At 39.5% G+C, this 18580-nt stretch overlaps 2 protein-coding genes and 1 pseudogene across 2 annotated transcripts; 2 read left to right on the top strand and 1 right to left on the bottom strand.

Moving 5' to 3' along the window:
* Positions 1-368: 368 nt before the first annotated feature.
* Positions 369-18151, top strand: LOC140934549 (coiled-coil domain-containing protein 125-like; annotated as a pseudogene).
* Positions 4016-5527, top strand: LOC140932982 (coiled-coil domain-containing protein 125-like). The gene is made up of 3 exons (XM_073382489.1): positions 4016-4036; positions 4414-4674; positions 5267-5527. The coding sequence occupies exons 1-3, from the start codon at positions 4016-4018 to the stop codon at positions 5390-5392; spliced, it is 408 nt and encodes a 135-aa protein (XP_073238590.1). The 3' UTR covers positions 5393-5527.
* On the bottom strand, positions 6135-8989 carry LOC140933338 (histamine H2 receptor-like). The gene is made up of 2 exons (XM_073382874.1): positions 8821-8989; positions 6135-7190 (listed from the first exon to the last, which is right to left on the bottom strand). The coding sequence occupies exon 2, from the start codon at positions 7161-7163 to the stop codon at positions 6159-6161; it is 1005 nt and encodes a 334-aa protein (XP_073238975.1). The 5' UTR covers positions 7164-7190; positions 8821-8989; the 3' UTR covers positions 6135-6158.
* Positions 18152-18580: the final 429 nt, after the last annotated feature.

The raw sequence follows: 18580 nt of genomic DNA, 5'->3' as shown, positions 1-18580 counted from the left end.
GCTAACGCCCACGTAACGCCCCAACTCTTTTAAGCCCTTCTCTTCTCAGGGTCTCTGTAACAGGGGTTTGAGAGGCAGATGTATGTCCCATTACTGATCATGGTGATTAAAGACTGCTCATGGACGACTGGCCCGAGCTGCTGAGTAGAGCGAGGAGCCCGAAGCTCCTTTTGGGCCTGTCAGGGGCCCATCCATCACCAAGTAAAATTTTTAAAACAGTTAGAGTACCTTGCAAAAATACCATTGTAATAGAAAATTTGCTCCTATCGCCAAACCCAAGCTTCAAAATAAATTTCAGGAACTCAGTTGAAAGCGATAATGATTGAACTTATACATATCCAAGACTGATAATTATCTGGCTACTTCTAATGGGACGCGAGCAGGTTAGAAAAATACTAAAATTGGCTCATAATTAAGTTGCAGTCACCTTAAGATCTAGATACCCAGGGCTGCAAATAATTTTTTTCTCTTGAAAGGACATACGTCTTCATAAGGCACCATCTTGGTCGGACAAAACTTAATTTTGGTTGGACATCACCAGAAAAAGTTTGAACTTTATATACTTAATTTACTTTATATTTAGGTAGATTTTTATTCTTCCTTACCTTAAAATGATTTATGATATAAACATTCTCCGGACATATTGTCCGAACACAGGTTGGATTTTGTCGGACACTGGCAAATTTTGTTTGGCAAATGTCCCATGACCTACTGATATTTGCAGCCCTGAGATCCCTCCATTTTTGTTGTCATCTGACCCAGTTTCTGCTAGTCTCATCACAATGGCTGCCCAATTTTCATGCCTACGTCACAATCAAATTTGGACGCTCCACAGCATCTCAGGGCTTCACACCAAAGGGGTGAAAAGAGGAAAATTGTCTTGAATACGAAGCTGTAAATAATATTTCTTCCAAATATTTATCTCAATTTAACTTTGGAAAGACCATTAACACTAATACTAGCTGATAAAAAAACTTTGTACATCTTTGCTCATGACTGCCGATCATGTCCCCAAATTGGCTACTTCGTTGCAAGTTTAGTCACCAATATTTTTTCACTCGCCATGGCGACCAAAGTGGTTGCAGCTTGAAGCACTGTAAACTTTACAAAATAATTAAATTATTTACTAGGCTTCAGAAACCCAGCCACGTTCCTCTGCTATGCTAATAATGTAAAGTTCTCTTCTTTCAAAATTTAGGAGATTGAGAATTTGACCTTGGATTTGGAAGCTTGTCAGCAGCAACTTCAAAGCAAGTATGGTGCCGTAAAAATCATCCAGAGATTATCTCGATTGGAGGAAGCACGTCAAAATCATTGTTCTAGAAAGGCTCTAGAAGCCAGTAAGAAACTTGAGCAGGTCACTTTACAGGAAGGTCATTAAAGATGACAGTAATTCAGTGGTACACATTGTACAGTCAATTCTCCCTATTAAAACAGACACCTCTCTAAGACACGGACAGTCAGGGCCAGTCCCAAAGGTGTCCATCTTAGGGCTCTTTCCATTTGTCAGAACTGGCCAGCCAGACCATTGCTCAACCAGTCAGTTTGAAAATAAAATAGGCTTTTTCCAGGAGGTTTTGCCAAAAAACAATCTCCTTCTTGCATACTATTCAGGATTTGACTCATCTGGCTGGAAAGTTTTTATCAAAAGGGAAATTATCATTGCGATGAGAATGGTCTGCCCAGTCAGTTCTGACAAATGGAAAGCACCCTTAGCCAGAGTTGACTGTACCCTCTAATGTCTACATTATGTGCTCTTCACCAGTGTCCCTGTACAATAGATCCGTGAAAATCCAGGACAGTCATGAAGATTTCAAGTTTTCGGGTACCAGTACACATGCTATTAGTGGGTGGGGAGGTGGAGAGGCGGGTAATTGAACTGCCAGGCTGGATTTTTGGTTCTATTTTCCTCGTTTCCTATGAAAGTAGTGGAGGATCATTCTATTACTAGCCAAAGAGAAATCTCGGCCTCTTGCCCTCTGTGACAGTTGCTTAAAAAACTAACTTCATTTGTAACTGCTAACATCTGGCATCAGTTGGTCAAAAGGTGGGTACCGTATTTCCTCGCCCCCCCCCCCCCCCCCCCCCGCCCCCCCACTTTGACGGAAATGTTAAAAATAATTGCCTCCCTCGAATAATCATACCCCCCTCCCCCTCACCACTACCACCACCACCACCCCTCTAGGTTACCTGCAAGGGACACCCATAGCGGTGAACTTGGAGGATGAAGCTAAAAAGGAGTCTGATCCAGCAAAACTGATCAGTGATGATTCAAGCTCTGAGGCAGAGAACATTGACATTGAAAGTTAATCGAGGAACCAAATTTGAAAGACTTTCAATACCAATGTTCAGTTTATTTGATGTGATTATTTTTTGATTTAATGGGAAAATAGAAAAACGACTGAAGTAATCACTCCCTCAAATGATCGCCGTCCCTCGAATAATCACCCCCTTTTGGTGCGAAAAACAAAATAATCCCCCCGGCTATTATTCAAGGAATTACGGTAATGCTATCCACCTTATAAATCTCTATCCACTGTGTAGTGCAATATTATTGTTGGTTTATCATAATACCTGTCCATTGGATAGTGATTTATCCAGTGAATAGGGTTATAAAGCTTTTTACTATAACTTATAGTGATTCTTGCGTACTGACAACGTTTATTGAAATAGCTGTATATTCCCCCTAAAAGGTATCATGAAATAAATTGGTATAGGTAATATCATGATTTGTAGTGATATTTGGCATAAATACCACGAGTGATATTTCAAAATTGTTATACGTAATTATGCTATTATTTGTTTATACTAGTACCCGCAAAAGGTTTGTAATTTTCACATGTAGGTATTTCAAATTAAGCTGAAATACCACTGCTCTGAGCCAATCAAATTGAAGAAATTTCTCATGTAGTAGTATTATTTAGGAGGTGAACTTACTTCAATGGGAGTTAGAACTGAAGCAGAGCTATTTGATGGACAGTGAGAAGACATAGGCTGAGAGGTTTGACAGAGTGGCAACAGAAAATGCCACACTTATGGTTGCACTGCAGGCAAGATCTGATGAGCTGAGAAAAGTTTCCATGGAGAAAATGGGTAATTGTAATTATTGATTTCAATATTCACAGTTATTGTCCTGACTAAATCTCGCCCAAAGTGTAATAACATACGGGGGATAACAAAAATAAAACGCGTGCACTGATTGGTCAATAAATTATCCGTTTACTTTACTATTAATTTGCGCACTGTTTGCCCACTGTCAAAATGTAGTACCTGTTAATTAGTAGATGTTAAGATCATTTTCTTTTCTGTTTTTAAGTTTTGAATTGTCTGGTCCATAGGTCATTACGGAACCTCCAGTCCTTCGGCATTGATTCGGTTAGCGGATTTACTGGTTTCATGTAGACGGAAGGTCGTTTGTACGGGGTCTCATTTGTTTGTTTTTCGCCATCTTCAGCGCTAATGCGGGAGCGAGATGAGTTGGCGGCTGCCTTGGAAGTTCGAGAGAGAATCAAGTATGACCTAGCCACCCCTGAAAGGGAAGAGGTTTTATCAACAGGAGACCTTATTATTGAGGTAACTATGAGATTGACTATAGTATATCTATTCTATAGTCGACAAAAATCAGTAAGCAGCTTCTAAACGTGGATTTCCACTGTAGCGTGTCTTTTTATCGCAAGGACGCAAACTTAAAGTGGCTTGAGGTGCGTAAATAAAATAGGAACATTGTATGAAAGGTAGCGCGTTAACGCAGAAGTTGAACATACACATTCTTTCTCTGAATTCAGCGCTCGAAAAAAGTCTCGTCCGGTAGTCTGGGACAAGTAGATTTTCTTGCTGGGAAAGTAACTTTTGAAGCTTACTTACCCAATGGGCAAGGCTCCAGGCAAGTCATCGTCTAATAAAATAGCCTACGTGTTGCCGCACCCTCCCTCCGACAAAGGAAAACTCTCCATTTTTCCTTTGTGCGGGGGAGGGTGCGGCTACAAGTAGGTTCCTAATAAAATCATTAACGAAGATGAACAAGATTTGGCCCCAGGCAAGTTTATGATATTATTGGTCCATGCAAACAGCAAAAGTGAAGCTAATCTTATGTTCTAATAGGCCATTTCCGAGTTCCAAACACCCTCACTTTCAAAACGAAGCTAACTGCGAAACCTTTCTTGTGAAAATGAGTTTTATTAGCATGAGATTGAAGAATCATTTTCACATCAATGGCTATGAACTCAGCCTCGCTTTGAAGCAGAGGCTTGGGGAAACTCGGGAAAAATCCTTTTTGTCATAGGTTTCTTCATTTAAGGTGACTGCATGCCGGCTTCGCTCTTTTCCTTTCTTCTTCTTATTTTTGTTTTTTTCAAACTGGCATTTTACTTATCTTCAAAGGAGATGCAGTCAAAATTCTCCCTTGTTTTGTAGCTTGAGGTAGTTCATAGGCGTGAAGAAGAAGCTCTCCTAACTGCCGATGCATATCGGGTGGCATTTGAGCAGCAGTTAGCGAAGAACTCCTCACTCATTTACGAACTACTAGAAAAGTCAAGATGGAAAAAGAAGATCAGTTTCCCCGGAAGAAGAAAAGATATAGCAACGGGTGAAAATGGGTTAAAAAACGAAGAAGAAGAGTTGGTCCAACAGATTAAAGCCCACAAAGACGACATCGTCGCAAAGCTCCTTGGAATGGTAAGCGTTTATAAAAAGAAAATTTTACAAATTCACAGCTCATGGAGGATTTTCGGTTGAATAATAGTCCAGTCTTTGTCTTCGTTGTTCCATGGTTCCTCGAAAGTTCAGGCGACAATTGCTGTCCAATGGTCACGGCAGCGGCTAAGCAATCTTTTTAAGAGGATATAAGATCTGTCGAATTTGTTTCTCAACACTTCATTAGCTTAAAACAAACATATGATTGGAAATAATGCTAATGTGAGTAGATAAAGGCACAATGCACACTTCTCATGACTATAAATATGATTATTTCCTTGGTTACTAACCCCCAAAATTGAGATTTTTCCTGGGAGCCCCTAAGACTCCTCCAAAGGAAGAGGTGCGTGCTCCCCTTTCCACACCCACTCAAACACGTGACTGCTTCCAATCTAATCTGCTGCTGTTCTCCTCCTTATTTAAGTTTTCTAGAGAACCCTGTATTTCTGCTGTCGGCTTCTGTTGAACTTAAATTTATTAATATTGTAGCGAAGCGAATCAAAAACTGTACTATATCGTCACCCTCCACATTTACATATTATATGTCAATGCTGCTTTTCTTTGTTATTTGCAGCTCACTGACAATAGCGAGGCTCTTGCCCATCAAAGACTAGCGACCAAGCTGTTGGCGGCGAAGATGAAAGAGATGGAGAGAGATAGTTCTGCGTTTTCATCAAGGGCGTTACAGATTGAGACTTAACTGGTACAACTCTGGTTAAAAGTGTTGGAAAGTGCAGTGAAAGTCTAAAATAAGCTCTACTCGGTGTCAAAATTCTTTGAGGTACTTTATCTGCAATGAATTTTTTTGATCATTTATCCTATCGCATTTTTTGAGAAACGCCAAGACCAAAACTGAACATTTAGGTCCTCCTAAACAGAGACCGATGTAAATTATGGAAACGAGGCCTTACACAAACACACTATGACGGCGTTTGGCAATATTAATATTATAAATTTCTTTATGAACAACCCCAAAACAGTGCCGCAGCATGGGAAGGGGCCTGGTGGCCCTGGGCCCTCCCAATAATTTTGACACTGGCACGTTTAATTTGGTCAGAGGCCACGCTCTTCACGCTGGTCTTCGGTTCCATGTGTTCATTTCAGTGCGATAAAGCTTGAAAATTATTTATTTATGGCTTCAACAAACAAAAATTAGGCGGGTATTAAACAAAGTACACTTCTTAAATGGGAAATTAATGCTCTCGGAAGCCTTAAAATGCTATTTCAGATACCCTATATTTCAAAATCTTCCGAGGGTGCATGCCCCCGGATCCCCCTAGCAGCTCGCGCCTTCAGTGCTCGTGATTGCCCCCCCCTCCCTAATAAATCTAACCTTGCTACGGCACTGCAAAGCGATACCTATTACTGGAAAAAAACTGGCATCCCGTCCTGGAGGGGACGGGGCGTTTACGTCCTAACCATTAACCAATAAAGTGTTAATTTCCTTCTCATTCACCATGGCATTTTTACAGTGAACTGGTGTTTACCACCGCAGACAGCTGTCTTCGGCCTTGTGGAACAGTCTCTTTTGAAGCACGGAGTGTGACACCATCTCGTTTAGTAGACGAAGAAGTCTGTTTTCGGAAGTAAAGCAATATTTTTTGACGAATTTGCCGGTTCTTCCATAAGCAGATTGATGGGTTCGTGCAGGAATTGAGGAAAGCTATAGTTTCCGCCCAACTATAGTGGTTATAAGTCTTAATGTCCTGCTTCAAAATCTGGTGATAAATTGTAACAAATAAAACGGGTATGTTGAATAACAAATAGAATCCCACGATGAAAGAAACAGTTTTTGTAAGCTTTTTTTGTCTCTGTCGCCACTGAAAATTGGTAATATGCCCGATATGGGATTGAAATTGGCGTCGGTGTCGACGCCAAACGAGCACCACTCCTACGTTTGCAGCTCCTGACAGCAAAAGAGAGAGAAACCACACAAGCAAGTGCGTTGCTCTGGAGACATGGTTTATTCCCAGCCATTGCAGACTTGTTACTGAGACATTAAACATCCAGATGGCCAAGATATATTTAACGGCTCGTTTCGACGAGAAGACATTGTTGTATCTTACATAAAGACGGACTGCCACAAATCGCTCGTAGCTTACAGCTGCAAGAGTCATAAAAGACACTCCGCAACAAATGTAGAAGGCATTAGAGTACATAACTCGAACGAAGCACGGAACTGTTCGATGCTGATTTTCCATAAGTCTGTAGGTGACGTAACCCGGTTGAACTGTGAGACCAACTAAAATATCAGACAGAGCCAAGCAGCCTATCAAGAGATTTGATGGTGTTCGAAGTAGAGTGTTGTTAAAGATGGCAATGGAAATCAAAAGGTTCAAGATGACGGCAAAAGGGGAGGAAATGATATTTATGATGGCTGTTACAAGATTTACCAGGAAACGCTCTGAAACCCGGTCAAAAGATGGATCAGGAAGATGAAAGCAAGATGACGTTGACGTACTGTTAGCCATGGAGAGGTTGTCTGCCTCCTTGACTGACTGCAATGTTACAAGAAAAGTGTTTAAAAGATTTTGAAGGCAGCAATCCTTGTTAAAAGACGAGGAAAATATTCCGGAAGCCGGTAGCCCCTTTTAATAATTGGTATAAAACACAAATTCAATCTATTGCCGACAGAAAATTGATGCGTGTTGTAGTTAAAGTCCATTAAGCGGCAGTGAGATACTTTTTGGCTTGAAAGCTAAAAAAAAAGGTTTCTGCGGAAAAAAATTTGCCGCTTTGGATCTTTTATTACTAAGTTTGCAAATTCCTACCAATAATGCGGGGACCGGAAAAGAAGCAATCCTTATATTGCGTCAACCGTAAGCAAATTATTTTTGACCAGTGTTTCGGTAAATAAAAGTAATACTTGGCTTCTTGTTTTAGCTCCCATACTTATTTAGTTGACTTAGTTCCGCGCAAAAGTCATGAAAAGTAAAGCAAACACAACAGAACGCTCTACTGGAACCAGCTGGCACTGGCCAAAGCTGAACAATAAAGAAAATAGTGATGTAGTTTTTCTGCCAGTCATTTTATGAGCCTTGAACGTTATCCACTCGAATTCAGACAAGAGATGATTTTCTCTTGTTTCTAATGTTATCCGCTCACGACAAGAAAGAAATGAAGGCAACAGGATAAAATAGTTTACATTTCCCATATTAAATACTCAAATAACTTGCCATCATCATCAAGAATGTCAATATTACGTGATGGGAATTCAAATTATTCCATGGAATATTCAACATATTCAAGAGGTTGTCACGATTGCCGGCACAGGAAGCCGTTTGCTCAGTGCAGGTGCATCTCTGTCCAAGATCTATGAATTTGTTAAGAAAGAACACTTAAGCAAAAGCTCCGTTGTTGTTCTGGTGGAATGTTAAAAAATAAGTAACCTAAAAACAATTCAAATAAACTTTAATCTTTAATCGCTTACTATCTCTTCTGCTCACAATTTATTTTCGCACATTTGAAATTCTGCTGGTTCATGTGATTTACACGCGCTAAAGTTTTTCTCTTGTTCCGAATGATCTTCGCACGTTAACAGCGATATTATGTTTTAGTTTTAAAAATTTTATGCCTTAGACCCTGTTTACATGGAGTGGGGGACCCCGGTCTAGTGGGGTAGATTTCTTTTGTTTTGTGTCCGCCAGAGCGTGAAAACAAAAGAAACCAACCTCACTAGACCGGGGTCCCCAACTCCATGTAAACAGGCCCTTAAAGCTCGTTTCTTAAAACAATTTAGACCCGTTTAAGCCTTAAAAAGGGCTTCTTTTTTGGCATAACCCTTGAATATTGACTGATCTACTTTATATATAAGCCTAGTCAGCTGCCTTCTCTTGTTTGATTTGCTATACCGGTATATTCATTCCGAGCTTTTGACTGTTAGAGTTTAAAACTCTCGTAAAAACCTGAAACTTATAAGTGCTGGTCATAATCTCATTTTATTCCAGTTCGCCCGTTTCACATCAAACGAAAAACGAGAATACCTTTAAATTCTTGATTTCAGTAGTCTTTTCATGTAATATGGCAGGGAATTTGCGTTTACAAATTAAAAGCGTATTTTTCCCACAAGTAAAATCGTCTAGAATCAATAATGACCTGAAAGTTTTCTCGGGATGAATCATAACTTACCTCTACAATTATCTGTACTGTTTTTATGACCAATGACTATACAAACAAGAGAAACTATGTCACACTGAGCCACCTTATCTATCGTCAGTAATATCACACGGCACGTGCACTTGCCCCGTAAACCTGGCTATCACGCGAAAAACAAACCTCTCTATCTTGCCTACTTCAGAAATTCACTTAAAAGGAATTTTAAACAATTAAGTTTTTTCCTTGAACGTGACTCGACTATCAGGAGAACTTAACTTTCCATTAACATCGTAACACCCCCTGGTGTCTATCTTTTTAATGGTGCGTAGTCACAATTTAGTTGGTTTCAAAATAAAAGCAGTAGTACCGATAGGTTGTTCGGTTTGAGTCAGAAATGTCAACATATATGTTAATAATCATTCTGCTCCTTTTACATATCGTCGACGAAATCAGTTCATTTGAAATTTTCCCTTGAAGTCATTAATTTTTTCCGACTTGAATTAATCGATCGATTTGTTCCATCGGATACAGCATCTCTGCAGTTTTTTTTTTTTTTCAACAACTTATTATATATATATATATATATATATATATATATATATATATATATTTATTATATAGACACGAGTGTTTTACTGGAAAATATACCACCCGTAAAATTCATAAAAACTACATCCGGGACCTGAGTGGTTCATTTTCCATAATCTCACACGTGAGTTTATCGATGACGTAATTTTGGTAATTTCCCTCTAAACAATAAAACAATATTTTACTCACTCGCTGCGCTCTTTCGTATAATATTGTTTTGCCACTCGAAAATAAAATTCATATCTTCGCGCCACCGTGTAATATCCTCTCTCTCTCTATATATATATTTTTATTAAAAGCAAGAGTGCCCATACTCATTCCCCCCCCGCGACTTCTTGCTTTTGTTATTTTTTGTCAGAAAACTGCAAAAATTAATCATTATACAAAATCCCATGTAGTACAGTGTAGGGAGCAAATAAAGCAAATGCTCCATGTGCCCTGAGGACGAGGCGAAGAGTACTTTTCCTTGAAAGAATTAAAAGGCTAAAATAAATAGCCAATTCACGCAGTCAATAAATGAAAGAAACAGTAATAACTTCACAAATGACACTCACCAGCAACAATACTAAATGAAAAATAACTTTTCTCTTCGGCGACCCTTAGAGTTTTCCCGAAAGTTTTAGACGGGCCCCAATGATAAGCTGCTTTACTATCCAAGATGTTTACACAAGACAACGGCCTGTGAAAATAAATGAATAAAGAATCGGCGCCTGCTACGCAGGCTCCTGTGGAATCCAAGATCCTGGGTTGAATTGTTCAAAGCTGGGTTAATATAACCCGGGATTAGTGCGAAATTTAAATCCAGATTTGAAAGCTTAAAAAGCAAATTCAGTTTAAAGACAGAATCCGTCAGGAAATTGAGTAATTTTAATTTTCAGTGGACAAAACCTTTGTACCAGAATAATTTAAAGCATACCGCACTTGTTTTTACATTCAGTTCAAGGGCTAAGGATGTAAATTAGTCATCTGTAATAACACCAAAGAAAATTTCTTATTGGAGCCCGAGAAAATAAATGTCAAATTTCACAAAACGACGTCTTACACGTGAAAATTTTCTCAGACTCCCATAAGGAATTTTCTTTGGTGTTATACTACAGATGACTAATTACATCTTTAGCCCTTGAAAATGTAAAATAGAATGCAATATTCCTTAAATTATGCTGGTGCAAAGTTTTTGTCCACTAAAAATTATGGTGACTCGACCCATGCAGTTATTTTGTGGAGGTACTATCCTACTTTGAAGCTCTCTGGTATCCCCACCTTTACTTATAGACTGGATAACATATAGATCAATCTACAATATAGCATAAAAGTTTTGGCGATCGGAGTAAATGTCACGTGGTTATAGTGCCACGCCTCTTTCGGGTCTGAGTCGAAATTCTGCTGTTGCCGGCATTTTTTCGTGAAAATCTCTCGGCTACTTATAGTGCGCATTAGTGCCTTGCGTTGAACAGAGTTTCACCTAAATCGCAAAGACCCAATTCGAGAAATTCAGCGGTTTGCAAATTTAGGTCATAACAGTTATGTGAAAATGATAAGCAAACTTTACACGATTATATCTAATTAACTATGAGATTTATCCCTTTATTTTGGGGATCGTTATAAAAGATGGGTCGTTGCAAGTCAGTAAAAAGCTTTAGGGCCTTTGTAAATGCGTGCGATTTCGAGCAATGCAAACATATAGAAATTAGAGTTTTCGCTATTTGTTGACGTTTGTCAGCGTTTAAGAGTCCTTCTCACGAAAAAAGCATTTTCTTAAAAATTCGTAGTTTATTTCCCTTCAAATTTTTTCAGGGCCACAATTGATTAACTAACTACCGGTGTTCGTAATTTCATGGTAGTTGAAAAACTGTGAGATTCTCTTCTATAAGTTCAAACTGGAGTAAACATTGAAGATTTTTAGCGTTTTGGCTGAGTTTGTGCTTTGGGGGTTCTCTATCGTTTCTAGTCTGTCATGATACAGCATTCTTGATGTTTACTCAAGTTTGGCGTTATAGAAAATAATGTCACAGTTTCTCTATGACCATGAAATTCAGAATCCGGGTAGCTAGTTAATCAATTGTGGCCCTGAAAAAATTTGAAGGGAAAAAAACTACTCTGACAAACGTCAACAAATAGCTAAAACTTTAATTTGTATATGTTTGCATTGCTCGAAATCGCGTGCATTTACAAGGCCCTAAAGCTTTTTACTGACTTGCAAGGACCCATCTGTTATAAAGATCCCCAAAATAAAGGGATAAATCTCATAGTTTATTAGATATAATCGTGTAAAGTTTGCTTATCATTTTCACATAAATTATGACCTAAATTTGCAAATCGCTGAATTTCTCGAACTGGGTCTTGCGATTTAGGTGAAACTCTGTTCAACGCAAGGTACTAATACGCACTATACGTAGCCGAGAGATTTTCACGAAAAAATGCCGGCAACAGCAGAATTTCGACTCAGACCCGAAAGAGGCGTGGCACTATAACCACGTGACATTTACTCCGATCGCCACATACGGCCACATCCGGCCCTGGAAATCGGCAAATGCTTCACGAAGACAATCACTTCTTGATTTCACGAAGGAAATACGTTGCATATGGTCTCTTGCAATGTAATATTTTAATTGGTTACTTAGAGACAAATGGAATTTTCTCTCCGTCAAAGGCGTAATATTCACTAAAAAAGTCGTCCCCGTGTCTAACAGTCCAACAAAAAATCATGCTGTCAAGATGTAATGAGCGGCATTGATCCAAGAACAAATATAGGTGTTTTCAGAAAAAAGGTTTCCTTGAATACCGTTATTTTACATGTTAAAATTTATCCTTGCAATCAAGAATTAACCCAAAATGTATATTGGATTGGCCACAACTGTCATATTTAAAACCCAGATATGGCAAAGCTATAATGAGGCCAATATGTGTCTAAAAAATATGCACATAAAGTTAGTCTTGTAAGTAATAAATTAGGAACCATCTGAAACATTAATGGTGCTAACGCCCACGTAACGCCCCAACCCTTTTAAGCCCTTCTCTTCTCAGGGTCTCTGTAACAGGGGTTTGAGAGGCAGATGTATGTCCCATTACTGATCATGGTGATTAAAGACTGCTCATGGACGACTGGCCCGAGCTGCTGAGTAGAGCGAGGAGCCCGAAGCTCCTTTTGGGCCTGTCAGGGGCCCATCCATCACCAAGTAAAATTTTTAAGACAGTTAGAGTACCTGGCAAAAATACCATTGTAATAGAAAATTTGCTCCTATCGCCAAACCCAAGCTTCAAAATAAATTTCAGGAACTCAGTTGAAAACGATAATGATTGAACTTATACATATCCAAGACTGATAATTATCTGGCTACTTCTAATGGGACGCGAGCAGGTTAGAAAAATACTAAAATTGGCTCATAATTAAGTTGCAGTCACCTTAAGATCTAGATACCCAGGGCTGCAAATAATTTTTTTCTCTTGAAAGGACATACGTCTTCCTAAGGCACCATCTTGGTCGGACAAAACTTAATTTTGGTTGGACATCACCAGAAAAAGTTTGAACTTTATATACTTAATTTACTTTATATTTAGGTAGATTTTTATTCTTCCTTACCTTAAAATGATTTATGATATAAACATTCTCCGGACATATTGTCCGAACACAGGTTGGATTTTGTCGGACACTGGCAAATTTTGTTTGGCAAATGTCCCATGACCTACTGATATTTGCAGCCCTGAGATCCCTCCATTTTTGTTGTCATCTGACCCAGTTTCTGCTAGTCTCATCACAATGGCTGCCCAATTTTCATGCCTACGTCACAATCAAATTTGGACGCTCCACAGCATCTCAGGGCTTCACACCAAAGGGGTGAAAAGAGGAAAATTGTCTTGAATACGAAGCTGTAAATAATATTTCTTCCAAATATTTATCTCAATTTAACTTTGGAAAGACCATTAACACTAATACTAGCTGATAAAAAAAACTTTGTACACCTTTGCTCATGACTGCCGATCATGTCCCCAAATTGGCTACTTCATTGCAAGTTTAGTCACCAATATTTTTTCACTCGCCATGGCGACCAAAATGGTTGCAGCTTGAAGCACTGTAAACTTTACAAAATAATTAAATTATTTACTAGGCTTCAGAAACCCAGCCACGTTCCTCTGCTATGCTAATAATGTAAAGTTCTCTTCTTTCAAAATTTAGGAGATTGAGAATTTGACCTTGGATCTCTCCTTGACCCAGGAGTTTTTGCTAAAAAACCATCTCCTTCTTGCATACTATTCAGGATTTGACTCATCTGGCTGGAAACTTTTTATCAAAAGGGAAATTATCATTGCGATGAGAATGGTCTGCCCAGTCAGTTCTGACAAATGGAAAGCACCCTTAGCCAGAGTTGACTGTACCCTCTAATGTCTACATTATGTGCTCTTCACCAGTGTCCCTGTACAATAGATCCGTGAAAATCCAGGACAGTCATGAAGATTTCAAGTTTTCGGGTACCAGTACACATGCTATTAGTGGGTGGGGAGGTGGAGAGGCGGGTAATTGAACTGCCAGGCTGGATTTTTGGTTCTATTTTCCTCGTTTCCTATGAAAGTAGTGGAGGATCATTCTATTACTAGCCAAAGAGAAATCTCGGCCTCTTGCCCTCTGTGACAGTTGCTTAAAAAACTAACTTCATTTGTAACTGCTAACATCTGGCATCATTTGGTCAAAAGGTGGGTACCGTATTTCCTCGCACCCCCCCCCCCCCCCCCGCCCCCCCACTTTGACGGAAATGTTAAAAATAATTGCCTCCCTCGAATAATCATACCCCCCTCCCCCTCACCACTACCACCACCACCACCCCTCTAGGTTACCTGCAAGGGACACCCATAGCGGTGAACTTGGAGGATGAAGCTAAAAAGGAGTCTGATCCAGCAAAACTGATCAGTGATGATTCAAGCTCTGAGGCAGAGAACATTGACATTGAAAGTTAATCGAGGAACCAAATTTGAAAGACTTTCAATGCCAATGTTCAGTTTATTTGATGTGATTATTTTTTGATTTAATGGGAAAATAGAAAATAGAAAAACGACTGAAGTAATCACTCCCTCAAATGATCGCCGTCCCTCGAATAATCACCCCCTTTTGGTGCGAAAAACAAAATAATCCCCCCGGCTATTATTCAAGGAATTACGGTAATGCTATCCACCTTATAATCTCTATCCACTGTGTAGTGCAATATTATTGTTGGTTTATCATAATACCTGTCCATTGGATAGTGATTTATTCAGTGAATAGGGTTATAAAGCTTTTTACTATAACTTATAGTGATTCTTGCGTACTGACAACGTTTATTGAAATAGCTGTATATTCCCCCTAAAAGGTATCATGAAATAAATTAGTATAGGTAATATCATGATTTGTAGTGATATTTGGCATAAATACCACGAGTGATATTTCAAAATTGTTATACGTAATTATGCTATTATTTGTTTATACTACTACCCGCAAAAGGTTTGTAATTTTCACATGTAGGTATTTCAAATTAAGCTGAAATACCACTGCTCTGAGCCAATCAAATTGAAGAAATTTCTCATGTAGTAGTATTATTTAGGAGGTGAACTTACTTCAATGGGAGTTAGAACTGAAGCAGAGCTATTTGATGGACAGTGAGAAGACATAGGCTGAGAGGTTTGACAGAGTGGCAACAGAAAATGCCACACTTATGGTTGCACTGCAGGCAAGATCTGATGAGCTGAGAAAAGTTTCCATGGAGAAAATGGGTAATTGTAATTATTGATTTCAATATTCACAGTTATTGTCCTGACTAAATCTCGCCCAAAGTGTAATAACATACGGGGGATAACAAAAATAAAACGCGTGCACTGATTGGTCAATAAATTATCCGTTTACTTTACTATTAATTTGCGCACTGTTTGCCCACTGTCAAAATGTAGTACCTGTTAATTAGTAGATGTTAAGATCATTTTCTTTTCTGTTTTTAAGTTTTGAATTGTCTGGTCCATAGGTCATTACGGAACCTCCAGTCCTTCGGCATTGATTCGGTTAGCGGATTTACTGGTTTCATGTAGACGGAAGGTCGTTTGTACGGGGTCTCATTTGTTTGTTTTTCGCCATCTTCAGCGCTAATGCGGGAGCGAGATGAGTTGGCGGCTGCCTTGGAAGTTCGAGAGAGAATCAAGTATGACCTAGCCACCCCTGAAAGGGAAGAGGTTTTATCAACAGGAGACCTTATTATTGAGGTAACTATGAGATTGACTATAGTACATCTATTCTATAGTCGACAAAAATCAGTAAGCAGCTTCTAAACGTGGATTTCCACTGTAGCGTGTCTTTTTATCGCAAGGACGCAAACTTAAAGTGGCTTGAGGTGCGTAAATAAAATAGGAACATTGTATGAAAGGTAGCGCGTTAACGCAGAAGTTGAACATACACATTCTTTCTCTGAATTCAGCGCTCGAAAAAAGTCTCGTCCGGTAGTCTGGGACAAGTAGATTTTCTTGCTGGGAAAGTAACTTTTGAAGCTTACTTACCCAATGGGCAAGGCTCCAGGCAAGTCATCGTCTAATAAAATAGCCTACGTGTTGCTGCACCCTCCCTCCGACAAAGGAAAACTCTCCATTTTTCCTTTGTGCGGGGGAGGGTGCGGCTACAAGTAGGTTCCTAATAAAATCATTAACGAAGATGAACAAGATTTAGCCCCAGGCAAGCAAAATGTAAGAGCTGCTTGCCCACAGGACAAGCTGGAATACATGTTTTTTTCAAGCCATGTGGATTTGTTTACGTTCGTAAAGCCAGATAAACTTTACGTGCCAGTTATTAGCCTGTCCCAGGCGTTCAGATAGTGTACAATTTAACTCGCTCTCCACTGACCGCCGCGCTCTACTATCTGAAAGCCTGGAACAGGCTAGCCAGTTATTTGAACGGACTTTAGCCAGTGTTTAATAAAACCCGCGCTCTAAGCCATTTTCAGTTACCCGAAGGCTTTTATCTTAACACCATTTATCGTGAATGGGTGTCAATGGGGCATTAGTGTAAAAAGGTCCTTAATATTTCATATCAGTGGCACTCTTTACTGCGTGTTTATATCAGCGTTGTTCTGTTATTTTTTCGTAGTTAGCAACTCTTAGCGCCTGCCAATGCAGAGGGAAGAATCAAGAGCCGTGTGCATGCGCAAGAGCAGCAGTAGATGCCAAGCGGTTATGCCAAGCGGGATGTTGCAAAACTAAAACACGAGGTACGGAGACAGATTGTTTATCCCGCCCTTTTGACTTTTTTTAGAATTGTTAAGGAAACTTTCACCTTGTACAAATGCCAAAATTTTTCAAGTAAGTTTATGATATTATTGGTCCATGCAAACAGCAAAAGTGAAGCTAATCTGATGTTCTAATAGGCCATTTCCGAGTTCCAAACACCCTCGCTTTCAAAACGAGGCTAACTGCGGAACCTTTCTGGTGAAAATGAGTTTTATTAGCATGAGATTGAAGAATCATTTTCACATCAATGGCTATGCACTCAGCCTCGCTTTGAATCAAAGGCTTGAGGAAACTCGGAAAAGGCCTATTAGCTAACTGAGCCGACAAGTTCACCTATTTCTGCGGAGAAAAAAAAAATCCTTTTTGTCATGTAGGTTTCTTCGTTTAAGGTGACTGCGTGCTGGCTTCGCTCTTTTTCTTTCTTCTTCTTGTTTTTGTTTTTTTTCAAACTGGCATTTCACTTATCTTCAAAGGGGATGCAGTCAAAAATTTCCCTTGTTTTTTAGCTTGAGGTAGTTCATAGGCGTGAAGAAGAAGCTCTCCTAACTGCCGATGCATATCGGGTGGCATTTGAGCAGCAGCTAGCGAAGAACTCCTCACTCATTTACGAACTACTAGAAAAGTCAAGATGGAAAAAGAAGATCAGTTTCCCCGGAAGACGAAAAGATATAGCAACGGGTGAAAATGGGTTAAAAAACGAAGAAGAAGAGTTGGTCCAACAGATTAAAGCCCACAAAGACGACATAGTTGCAAAGCTCCTTGGAATGGTAAGCGTTTATAAAAAGAAAATCTTACAAATTCACAGCTCATGGAGGATTTTTGGTTGAATGATAGTCCAGTCTTTGTCTTCGTTCTTCCAGGGTTCCTCGAAAGCTCAGGCGACAATCGCTGTCCAATGGTCACGGCAGCGGTTAAGCAATCTTTTTAAGAGGATATAAGATCTGTCGAATTTGTTTCTCAACACTTCATTAGCTTAAAACAAACATATGATTGGAAATAACGCTAATGTGGGTAGATAAAGGCACAATGTACACTTCTCATGACTATAAATATGATTATTTCCTTGGTTGCTAACCCCCAAAATGGAGATTTTTCCTGGGAGGCCCTAAGACTCCTCCAAAGGAAGAGGTGCGTGCTCCCCTTTCCACACCCACTCAAACACGTGAGTACTTCCAATCTAATCTGTTGCTGTTCTCTTCCTTATTTAAGTTTTCTAGAGAACCCTGTATTTCTGCTGTGGGCTTCTGTTGAACTTAAATTTATTAATATTGGAGGGAAGCGAATCAAAAACTGTACTATATCGTCACCCTCTACGTTTACATGTTATATGTCAGTACTGCTTTTCTTTGTTATTTGCAGCTCACTGACAATAGCGAGGCTCTTGCCCATCAAAGACTAGCGCCCAAGCTGTTGGCAGCGAAGATGAAAGAGATGGAGAGAGATAGTTCTGCATTTTCATCAAGGGCGTTACAGATTGAGACTTGAATGGTACAGCTCTGGTTAAAAGTGTTGGAAAGTACAGTGAAGTTCTAAAATAAGCTCTACTCGGTGTCAAAATTCTTTTAGATAATTTATCTGCAAAGAATTTTTTTGATCATTTATCCTATCGCATTTTTTGAGAAACGCCAAGACCAAAAATGAACATTCAGGTCCTCTCACCCCCCCCCCCCCCCCCCCCTCCCGCTTACTAGGTCAATGTGATACAGCTGATCAGTAGGCTTATAGGTAGCAACTAAATAGGCAAGCCACTTCCTACTTGGGGGTAAAGGAGGGGATCTGCCTGTTATAGTATCAAACTTGTACCCTGTTCACGTTGAAAGTATCTTTACATTTTTGTCGGCGATTGTAAGTTTGGCTTTCAAGAAAAAGTGTCAATAGGATTTTATGAGCCTGTGTGGAGAGCGTTTTCGATTGGTTTTTGCTGGTTCTCTTTTTGGTGTGACAAATTCTTGTCGTATTAATGGCTCACCTC

Source organism: Porites lutea, chromosome 4 (genome assembly GCF_958299795.1).
Source record: "Porites lutea chromosome 4, jaPorLute2.1, whole genome shotgun sequence".
Taxonomy (NCBI): Eukaryota; Metazoa; Cnidaria; class Anthozoa; order Scleractinia; family Poritidae; genus Porites; species Porites lutea.
This window is presented reverse-complemented; position numbering and strand designations above follow the sequence as displayed.